At 42.8% G+C, this 11,539-nt stretch overlaps 1 protein-coding gene across 4 annotated transcripts; it reads left to right on the top strand.

Annotated features, from left to right (window-relative positions):
* Positions 1–75: 75 nt before the first annotated feature.
* On the top strand, positions 76–9,970 carry abhd5a (abhydrolase domain containing 5, lysophosphatidic acid acyltransferase a). 4 transcript variants are annotated; one of them, XM_078253654.1, is made up of 9 exons: positions 77–217; positions 905–1,060; positions 1,332–1,412; positions 2,796–2,881; positions 3,189–3,564; positions 5,395–5,549; positions 6,498–6,609; positions 7,354–7,540; positions 8,804–9,970. In XM_078253654.1, exons 2-9 carry the CDS (start codon positions 1,011–1,013, stop codon positions 8,891–8,893), a joined length of 1,137 nt encoding a protein of 378 aa, XP_078109780.1. In that variant the 5' UTR covers positions 77–217; positions 905–1,010; the 3' UTR covers positions 8,894–9,970. The 4 variants fall into 4 exon arrangements, with proteins under 4 accessions (XP_078109783.1, XP_078109780.1, XP_078109781.1 ...); XM_078253657.1 differs by lacking the exon at positions 905–1,060 and having other exon boundaries at positions 76–217; XM_078253655.1 differs by lacking the exons at positions 77–217; positions 905–1,060 and adding an exon at positions 245–477.
* The last annotated feature ends 1,569 nt before the right edge of the window (positions 9,971–11,539 follow it).

Below are 11,539 nucleotides of genomic sequence, written 5' to 3'. Positions count from 1 at the left end.
GTGCGCTTGTTTTGTACTACAGATAAGAAAAGAAACGCTGCGACGAGCGGGGACAGACGCGCCACGACGTCGAGAAGAGAGCTGTAAAGGCACCGCTCGGGGTAGCTGTCTTCATCAACAAACAAACGCCTTCAATCATGTTGACCCTACGTCAGAGTGTCTCAGGCCAGTGTGTGTGAAGCAGAATGGCCGAGCAGGCGGTGACGGCGAACACAGGGTGAGTAAGTTAGTTAGACTGTAACTCACGGCCCTGTGTGTAGAGTATGTACATGAGCCATATTCAACATGTCCTATTCAAAATGTCATATTGAACATTTCATATTCAATGTGTCCGTTTCAATATGTGATATCCGAGTGTGTGTAGCTGCATGTTGTTGTCACACACCTGCAAAGGTAAAGAAGTTGTCAAAAGTCAGGAAGGGGAACACTCTGTGACATGGTCCAGATCGAGTCTAGGCAGTGGTGGAATGTAACTAAGTACGTTTACTCCAGTACTGTACTTCAGTCCAAATGTTGAGGTACTTGTACTTTACTTGGGTCTGTTCTTTTCATGCCACTTTCTACTTCTACTCCGCTACATTTCAGAGAGAAATATTGTACTTTTTACTCCACTACATTCAGCTTTAGTTACTAGTTACTTTACACGTTAAGATTTCTGTACACAAAACACATGTACTTTATATAATCTGATGTTTTATTCTAAATGAAACTAGCCAACAATATAACGGCCTACAAGTCCAGCTGAAATGATTAGACCATTAAATCCTTTACCAGGTAACCTTTACCATTAAATAGATCCTTTACACTTTCTAAAATGGGAGGAGAGTTCTTTACCTTTAATACTTTAACTACCTTTTCCTGATGATACTTACAGACTTTTACTTAAGTAACATTTTCATTGCAGGACTTTTACCTGTAACAGAGTCATTTTTACAGTAATTGTACTGAAGTAAAGGATCTGAGAATACTTCCTCCACCGCTGGTCTCAGGACACTGAAGACAGTACACACATGTTGTCATCCTGGGTCGAAGACAGTAGTTCTGACCCTTTTCCCAGAGTGTGAGTTAGTATTTCTTTTTTTGGGCTGTTTTAATTTATTTTATTAGATAGATCAGAGATACAGAGAGAGAGAGAGAGAGAGAGACAGAGACAGAGAATCGAACCCGGGCCACCGCCAGTGTGAGTTTAGTATAGTAAAGTTTAGTTTAGTATCTGCCACAGCTGATGTTTTGAGAAGATGTCAGTTTGAACCTTTGTGTCAGCTGCTCCCATCATGCACCGCAGCAGGACTGTTAACTACTGCCTGTGCTTTCTGTTCCATCTGCTGCAGGTTAGTTCAGAGAGTGATGTCTGTTGTCGGCGCTCACAGTCTGGTCAGCAGTGTGTGGGGCTATGTGGACGCCACCGTCAAGTAAGTATGTCTCTGACGGGCTGAACACACAGTTTTTAATAGGTTTATTGACATTTTTATGTGAGGGGAAAAAAAAACATATCAGACACAAATGATGATTCTGGTGGAAACATTACGGTTATGTATTTCCTAATACATGTCTGTATCCATGTCTTTAAAGTGGACAGCAGCAGAGGGTTTGACCTGGGGGAGAGAGGAACAAACCAGTGCATACAGGGAGGAGGAACTCTCTACACCAGTTAGTCTCGGGGGTTTAAATGTGTTTTTCTATGTTAGCAGCCCAGTAATAGTGCATATCATAAGGGAGCGCGAGGAGGCCACAGTTTGTTAGTCTCTGGGAAATAGTTTTACTGATTCTGGGAATCCCCCCCCCCCCCATATAAAGTGTCTGATCCAGTGTGTGAAATAAGACTCGGGTAGAAATAGAGGGAGGCATTGAAAAACAAACAGAAACTTGGGCACTTTTGCTGGGAAGGAAAGTCTGATTTCATGTTACTACTAAAGGGACAAAGTCGGCCTCTGGGGTAGACGAAATATTAGAAACACCTCTCATCTGTACTGGTCGAGGTGTTAAGTCTAAACCACAGACATGAGTCGGCACATAAACAACAATCATCTTACATCAGACATCAGAAAAGGTAATACACACTAATAACTTAAATAATATATTGTTTATGATAAAGGCTCATTTGGCTTAAACCTGTGGATTTCTACTGTAAGTGATGGTGCAGGTAAGGCAGAGATCCAGTCAGGGTCCGGGACATTGTTATAATGATGATGATGATGATGATATAGGTTGTGTGACGCGTAGGGGATACCATGTGACTGGAGAACATGGAGTTGTGTGTGTGGAGCTTCGGGGTCTGCTGGCCTTCTGCTTTTCCTTTATCATATTGACGTCTCCACACATGGTCGCACAGAGGCTTCACAGCCTGATGAACTAATATGTAATGAGTAACATTCTGTTGGAAATAAAGTCTGCTATTTGACTTACTTTATATCTCCAGTGGAGAGCACACTACGTAAACACAGCAAGCCTATGGAGTCCTCTCTGCTTTACACAGAGCCTTCCTATGGGTGGGGGAGTCCTCTCTGCTTTACACAGAGCCTTCCTATGGGTGGGGGAGTCCTCTCTGCTTTACACAGAGCCCCCACACCACACTGAGCAGCTGGCGATGATCTGAGATCAGATGGGACACACTTAAACACGATACATGCTAACTTTCAGTCCTCAGGCTGCTATATGCTCTGTTTAATATACTTTTAAAGTTGTATTCCTCGGTTTTTGTGTGTGTGTGTGTGTGTGTGTGTGTGTGTGTGTGTGTGTGTGTGTGTGTGTGTGTGTGTGTGTGTGTGTGTGTGTGTGTGTGTGTGTGTGTGTAGGTGGTGCTGGATCCCCAGCTGGCTGCCGTCATGGTGTCCCACCTCTAGCCTCCAGCTCCAGACTGCAGAGGACAGGATGCTGCGATGTAAGGACAGCTTCTCTAACTTTTAGTTTCCATCCATCGCTGAAGAGAGGAATGATTGCACGGTGCAACTTTCTACTGTAAAGTATATTTGTACAGTGTGAAGGAACTGCCACCATCGCCATACAATCACTAACGTCATACTGGATTGTTACAAAGTTGACCGTTTCCGCCGCGACGAGGGCGTGTCACATCAGTTTATTCTATGAAAATAACGACATACACATATTTCAGTCGAAAGAAACAATCACACATTGGCCTTGGTTAGCTCTACGTTCCTCTCTTTCATTGCTCTTCGCTTTCTTTTCAGGTGTAGAAAGCGCTTTCTCCAAACAATACGTCCCCATCGCTAACGGCAACCAGCTGTGGACTCTGACCTTTAGCAGTGACCGTGTCAAAGACAGAACCCCCATGGTTCTGCTCCATGGGTTCGGAGGAGGCGTGGGCCTGTGGGCTCAGAACCTGGACGCTCTGTCCCAGCGCCGGCCCATCTGGGCCATGGACCTGCTGGGCTTCGGACGGAGCAGCCGGCCGCAGTTCTGCACAGACGCCCAGGGGCCAGAGGACCAGTTTGTGGAGTCTATAGAGCAGTGGAGGGCTGAAGTGGGTCTGGAGTCCATGATCCTGCTGGGACACAACCTGGGAGGATACCTGGCTGTGTCTTACGCCATCAGATACCCCAGCAGGTGGGATTGGGTTGTTTTTCATTTCAAAGGGATCTTTTATTTTTTGGTGCTGATCTTTTGATATGAGCTGAGAGGTTGAGCATGGCAGGTTATGATGATTTATTAGATTCATCTTTTGTTATGCACTTTCTATAGGAGCTCACCGTTTTAATTGTTGGTGAAGGGGTGATGGAGACAAAATGAATATTGCGATCATTATCACAGAAAGGTAAAACAAATATTCACTTTAAGATGTTCTAAACATCTGTGGAAGCAGGACCCAGAGGATGTTTGGGTTTTGTGATGATGATTGAAAAGCACATAATGATCTTTGGCATGAGTCATTCATTCAGACATCACGTCACAGAGAGCAACATGGCGGCCGGCTGGGAACAAATGATCCCATATTACAGTTAAACGATGAGCTGCAATGTGTTTCTGAAAACATGTGAGGCGAGAACTAGGCAATGCAGTAACAGAATCTTAGTTTATATTTCATCATATACGCCTTTGGCGTCAAACGCGTCACTTGGCGTTTTCCTGCTGGCCTGTGAGCGGCGAGATGTGGGGAAGGTTACCAGAGTTCAGTTACACATACTATCAACATTGTTCTGATACACACCTACTTGAAAATCAGCAAAGATATGTCAATGTTGGGTTCACAACTTTCCACTGCCAAAACATCAGTTACCGCAGGTTCAATCTGCTGAAGAAGGCCATGTGATGCGGTCCACAGTCCCATAAGAAGTGAGAAAAGTGGACCTTGAGTAGAGAGAGTGATCCTTTTATCGTGGCTGCTCATAGACCAAGGAAGAAAGAGGCAGGCCCTGCCCAGAAGGAGAGAAGTGACCGTGACTGGATGGTTCTGCCTTTAAGTGTAAACATGAGTGTAGGAACAGGACGACCATGTCGTAGCAAAGTGAAAACAGCCTCTCTGATGTATCTCTCCCCAAGGGAGATCTCTTATCAGCCTCCTTCATGAGTAATGCTAAAATGCCTCATCCTGTCCTCTTATTGTTATCTCAGTGTTCCAAACAGCCGCGACATGCTTTCCATCAGGGATGTGTGTCCTTGCTTATTCAGGCTGAATGCTGCTCACCGTTCATGTTATGGCCTAAAGAGAGAGGCGGTGTGTAATGGAGATTTTGGGTTGTTTGTGTGCAGCGTGTCCATCGTGTCCTCCAGTGTCTGTGCCGGTATTTATTCATTCTTAAAGTATAATTCTGCTATTTTCATAGCTTTGGTCATCATTACTATTGGTTGCATTGTATTCACCAAAGTAATCGCTTAGATCTGGGAGCATGGCGACATCACTACAGCCAATAAGACAGGTTGCACTCAGCCACGTTATCTGGAGGGCAAACTGAAACAACAACCTTCCCTCCCAGTTTAATGAACTTTTCTGCTCACAACTTGCTTTTTGATATTAAAAACAGGCGCTAAGTGGACTGCTTCATGCGCTCAGTTTTTTGTCAGTGGTGGTAGCATTCCTGGCGTTATTGTAAATAATTATATTATATTTCATACTGTGTGTCTGTATGCCTGTGTGTCTGTGTGCCTGTGTGCCTGTGTGCCTGTGTGTCTGTGTGCCTGTGTGTCTGTGTGTCTGTGTGTCTGTTCCTGTGTGTCTGTGGGCCTGTGTGTCTGTGTGCCTGTGTGTCTGTTCCTGTGTGTCTGTTCCTGTGTGTCTGTGTGCCTGTGTGTGTGTTCCTGTGTGTCTGTGTGTCTGTGTGTCTGTTCCTGTGTGTCTGTGTGCCTGTGTGTCTGTGTGCCTGTGTGTCTGTGTGCCTGTGTGTCTGCGTGTGCGTGTACATCTGCGTCTGCGTCTGTGTCTGCGTCTGTGTCCTGCAGAGTGAAGCACATTGTGCTGGTGGAGCCCTGGGGTTTCCCTGAGCGCCCGGACACAGCAGAGGCCGACCGGCCCATCCCGGTGTGGATCAAAGCCCTCGGGGCCATGTTCACGCCCTTCAACCCTCTGGCTGGCCTGAGACTGGTGGGGCCGCTCGGTAAGATGGAACAACAAGACAGAGGGCCAAGCAGATGAGTAGCATCAAACATCATAAACTGTAAATCTAAAATGTTTCCCTCTGTAGCATACAGAGGGAAAAATGAATTGAAAATATGTGCAACTGAATGAATGAATAATAATAATGTTGACTATACAGTTGAATCAAGGCTGTGTAAAGACTCAAGGCGTGGTAAAATGGTTTGCTAAGAGCGTGTTGACTGTGAAGGCTCACACACCTTCAGTCTGAACGTTCTGGTCCTTAGACCTTCATCGGGTGAAACAGAGATGAATGTATTTCAATTTTGATATTCAATGTATTTTTCTATATTCATATCAACTGTTTTCTCCTATTTATTAATCCTACTAGTATTTGATTGTAAATGGCTTTTAAATCTTTGCATTGTGGTTAGCTACTCCCAGTTGAGAGATAGATGTGTGAGGTGACTCTGGTGTTACCCTGAGATCTACCATTAGCCTGATAATGTTATTTCGGATGAGATGATTTTAGATATTATTTTGACTTTAGCTGTATTATTTAATGTTTGTATATAAAGTGATGTAGTTGCTGTCCAAGACCTGTAGTGGAATGGCTCCAGCTGTGGGCCTGATGCTCTGTATCTGTCTGCTCCTTGTTCTTCTTCCTGTTTCACCTGATGAAGCTCTAAGGACCCAAACGTCGGCTTTCTAAATAAATGTTTATTGCAGGTAAATAGAACCGTGTACGGGAACTTTTCTCCCAGCTGGGAGCATCGACAAGTATTTTTTTTTAATATACAGAAAACTAGTTTGACTACTAATGAAATCCAGGATGAAGAATTCCACTACAGCTGATTTGTAATGTTTTGGTCCAGACTTTAAAGCGTGGTTCCTGTTCATGTTCAAGTGTAATGAGGCAGCGTCGTCTCTTGGTTTTGACACCTGAGCGTCCCCTCTGTGGCCCCTGCAGGGCCCACTCTGGTCCAGACCCTGAGACCCGACTTCAAGAGGAAGTTCTGCTCCATGTTCAGTGACAACACTGTGTCCGAGTACATCTACCACCTGAACGTGCAAAACCCCAGGTGTGTGGGAGTCATTGGGCCCTATCTTGCACCCGGCGCAGCGCAGCGCAAAGCCCGACGCAAGTGTCTTTGCTAGTTTAAGACCAACGCAGTTGTCAATTTCCCGTCCAGCGCCCACGTTGTGTAAATAGCAAATGCACCTGCGCCCATCTGTGCGCCCATGGTCGTGCTGGTCTTACAGGGAGGTGTGTTCAGGTGAATTGACCAACAAAAACCTGGTCTAAAGTCAATAACGCAGCATTTCATTGTTATTTTAACAGCAAATTAGTAAATGCGCCTAGGCTTATGCACAGCGCGCACACTATGCTTGTTACACACACACACACACACACACACACACACACGGACGCCCAGCAGCACACAAACATGCAAAAGATCAAAAATAAAAATATTACGGTGCAAATCCTCCATCATAATAGCAATGCGCCAAGTTACAAACGCACCTGGCTTTTAAAGGGAATGGGAGATGACTCTCTGATTGGTTTATTGCATGTTACGCCCAAAACACACCTATGAATTAATGAAGACACTAAGTACAACCCTTTTGAACCACGCGCCCGGTGCACGGACCCTTTTTTCCACCGTCTAGCAAAAGTAGATTTGGACACGCCCTAAACGCACCTGCGCCATGCGCTTCACGCCGTGCGCTTAGATTGTTAAAATAGGGCCCATTGTGTTTGTTTATGCTGAACGTATATGCCTGGTCCCCCTGTCTAAGTGAGTTCTTCTTCTGTACCGTTCCAGTGGGGAAACAGCCTTTAAGAATATGACCAACTCCTTTGGCTGGGCTACCAGACCCATGCTGCAGAGGATGGACCAGCTTGAGCCCAAGATCCCCATGGCCATCATCTACGGCTCCCGCTCCAGCATCGACAGCAGCGCCGGCAGCAGCATCAAGGAGAGCCGGCCACACTCCGATGTGGAGATCACAGTGAGTTTATGAGAGAGGCATGCGTTAGCATTGACTGCCATTCATTTTGGCGTCACTTTGACAGTGAATAACTTTACATCTGAAGCGTTTAAAGACTCTATTTGTCCATTGTTTATTTCTAAAGAAACACGACAATGTATAAAAGGCTCCATTACCTAATGTTATGGCTCCTTAGTATACGTTTTTATAAAAATAGGCTAACGATTGTGTCATAACAACGGGACTTACTGTCACACAGTAGAGAAATTACTGTACAGTACAGCTGTTTAAGTTGAATTACTAATGTAGTAGTTGAGAAACGTAAGTAGTAGTAAAGCAGTAATTAGCCTGTGCCTATGTTATCTCCTTACATATACCTACGCTCTCCGTCTCTGCAAGATTGGGAATGATTGAGATTTCTCTTGGCACAGCTACCGGAAGACTTCCAACTTTCAGACAGGTTGCTCACGTCACATCTACGTCGTCTCTCTCAGTTGGAGGCTGCGCAGTAACGCTCAGCCATCACCGGAAAAGTGCTTCTAATATCCTTCACTGGTCTCCGTCCAGAGCAACGGGATCTGTTGGTCCATTTTATATATGTCAATGTTTGTCACTCGCCGCTGAAAAGAAATAGAGTGGTGCGCCCTCTGGTTGCGCACTCAAAATCCTGGCGTGCCAGCGAGCTCTACGTCATTTTGACGTCACATTCGCGCACGCCAGTTCGGCTGCGGCGACTGTAAAACGGCCCTGACAGTGATGGGAGTAACGCGTTACAAAAGTAATGAAATTACAGTAATGTATTCCTTTTTGCTGTAACGCAGTAATATAACACATTACTAATAAAATGTCGGTAATATTGTACCCGTGTTTTCATTTTCTCCTACTTATTAGGCTACTTCTAGTCCAGCACAATTCAGAGTCAAGTAGGCTATTGTACGATTTACTTAACTATTTATTTCATAGCTTTAGTTACTTTGCAGATTCTGATTAATAATACAAAATAATATGAATAAATTATGATGTATATAGTGGATAAAGATGAGACTTTGTAGATCCCGTAGTGAAATTCACACGCTACCTGCCAAGTCATACTTCCGCTTTTATTTTGGTGAAAGTAACTCAAAAGTAACGCAAAAGTAGTGTAAAGCATTACAATTCAGAGACAGTAATATTGTAATATAACTAATCACTCTCTTGACACTCTCATGACTAACTAGTAACTAGTACATTTTGGAAGTAACTTGTCCAACACTGATGACTGATCCTGTTTGGATGGTCCCGCAGACGATCCGCGGAGCCGGACACTACGTGTACGCTGACCAGCCAGAGGACTTCAACCACACGGTCCTGCAGGTGTGTGACCAAGTGGACTGAAGCTGAACTCAACAACAGACTGAACATAGCAGCCGTGTGGAGGTTACTTTTTATGTATTGTGTCAATAGATAGCTGTATTTCTGCATCCTCTGTGAAGAAATACAGTAAGACTCAATATATAAGTAAAGTCCTTTCTTATATGATATAATGATGTTATATTTAGTCACATCTTAAATGATATCAAAGCGAAACAGAATCAGTGTCGCTGCATTCAAACGGCTCCGTTCCAGTGTCAGGTGTCAGGTGTTTCCTGTCAGAGCTTCACCTGTGGTCTGTTGTTTCCCGTCTGGTTCTGACACAGACAGGAAGTGGACTCTTCAGTACATCACTGCATCAGCACCAGGAAGCAGCTTGACATTTATCTGCAGTCATTACTAATCTCTTTTATAGCGTCTCTCCCCTCTGATTGTTTTTGGCTTTTCTTTTTTTTAACTCTAAAGTTGATTTCATTTGCTTGTATTATGAATGTGAAGCCAGACCATAGCTCTTAAACCTACAGTACTGTTTTACACTGCCCGAGGGCCTTTCTGACTGCTGTCTACAGGAAACATCTTAAACCATTTCAATGCATACTTTAATTCTCAGTGAAAGCATCTTTCTAGGTGCCATTGATTTTCTGCTGAGCGATGCTGACCTACACAGTATAATTGTATGCATGAGATTTGCTTTAGTTGTTTCAATTTCTTTGATGTTTACACTAATAATCTTTCCCAGATAAATATTAAGCCTGAAAAGTATCATTAGATGCATTTTAGTGAAATGCTAGTTGAAGTTGACTAGCCCCTCGCACATTCACAAGATGCCAGGATGCAGTCCTGGGACCCGTACGTCGGGACGTCCCGTGCACATAGTGCCCATGGCTGTTATGAACGCGCCTCCTGAGCTTTGGCCAGGGTGTTGGTGACTCCCCGACTGTGTTCAGCTCTGCGTCAGTGGGGGCAGCCAGCCCACTAAATCCTTTCGATGCATTTTAGAGAAATGCCAATTGAAGTTGGTTTTTATTGCTAATCTCAACTGGAACATTGTCATGTAATCTGTGCAGCTGGACTCTCTACTGTCTATCGTGCTTCTGTCTACATCCAGAAAAGCAACATGATTTGTTCATATATATATATATATGTATATATATATATATATATATATATATATATATATATATATATATATATATATACACACAGTATATATATATATATATATATATATATATACATACACACAGTATATGTATATATATATATATATATATATATATATATATATCATACACACAGTATATATATATATATATATATATATATATATATATATATACACACAGTATATATATATGTATATATGGAAAGTATTCAGACCCCCCAGAATTCTGTCTCTGAGCTCCTTGGGCAGTTCCTTCGACCTCATGATTCTCATTTGCTCTGACATGCACTGTGAGCTGTAAGGTCTTATATGGACAGGTGTGTGCCTTTCCTAATCAAGTCCAATCAGTTTACTTAAACACAGCAGGACTCCAATGAAGGAGTAGAACCATCTCAAGGAGGATCAGAAGAAATGGACAGCATGTGAGTTAAATATGAGTGTCGCAGCAAAGGGTCTGAATACTTATGACCATGTGATATTTCAGTTTTTCTTTTTTAATGAATTTGCAAAAATTTCTACATTTCTGTTTTTTTCTGTCAAGATGGGGTGCTGAGTGTACATTAATGAGAAATAAAATGAACTTTTTTGATTTTAAGAAATGGCTGCAATGAAACAAAGAGTGAAAAATTTAAAGGGGTCTGAATACTTTCCGTACCCACTGTATATGTATATATATATATATATATATATATATATATATATATATATATATATATATATATATATATATATATATATATATATAGACAAATGAAAAACCTAGAAGTTCCAGATGTCTTCTGTGGCTGTGAAGCTACTTTCTGAAGTCTAAAACAATATTGCCTGTGTTTGTCACCAGGGTAATCTCAGGTAGGGTGTCCATCAATTAGAAGTGTAAGATCCAATAATTTTAGATCCATACTATGGACTAAAAGTCAGGTTTTCTTGATCTCCAATCTTTTTTTAAATCCGTCGCTCTCAGGTAACCTAAGTGCAATATTGAAGCACTGGAGAACTGCAGTGTTTCAATGTAAATGTAAAAAGAATCTACATATGAACGAACCAGTGGACAGTCTGCTAAGCCTCTCTACATGGTCAATAGAGAGGCCTGTCTACCTCTTCTGATGCGAGTTTAGAAAAAAGATATGTAGTTGAACATAGTTGATTGTCTAATTGAAATGCTCATGAAACTCCGAGTTTAGAGAGGTGGTAGGAAGAAAGTCACGTTGATGTGTAACTGTTTCCCAGATATATACTGTGTCTGCACAGCAGCCTTATCATTTGTCACAGGGAACAATGTCTTCGTATTTTGTCTGCCTTTCTTAAATCAGTTGCTTAACGGTCATTGTTGACAAATGTGAATGAGAAATGTGAATTGTGCAAATTATTTTCTTCTTCCTCTGAAATGTAAACACCAATAAATAGTTGTTAGCTGTAGTATGATCATGGTTCCCTTGCTTCTCTGTCTTCTGCCACACATGAATAGCGTAGGCTTAACTTGTGTTTGCGTTGTATGTTTAATCTGC

Source organism: Sander vitreus, chromosome 6, assembly GCF_031162955.1.
Source record: "Sander vitreus isolate 19-12246 chromosome 6, sanVit1, whole genome shotgun sequence".
In the NCBI taxonomy this organism is placed as follows: Eukaryota; Metazoa; Chordata; class Actinopteri; order Perciformes; family Percidae; genus Sander; species Sander vitreus.
The sequence above is the reverse complement of the archived record's forward strand: the minus strand, read 5'-3'. Positions and strand labels throughout refer to the sequence as shown.

Bases quoted from the DNA above. Each gene is read 5' to 3' on its own strand.
- abhd5a (XM_078253654.1), top strand. From the start codon at position 1,011: ATGTTGTCATCCTGGGTCGAAGACAGTAGTTCTGACCCTTTTCCCAGA. The intron at 1,061-1,331 runs GTGAGTTAGTAT...CATCTGCTGCAG, and splicing joins TCTGACCCTTTTCCCAGAGT to GTTAGTTCAGAGAGTGATGT. The intron at 6,610-7,353 runs GTGTGTGGGAGT...GTACCGTTCCAG, and splicing joins CTGAACGTGCAAAACCCCAG to TGGGGAAACAGCCTTTAAGA.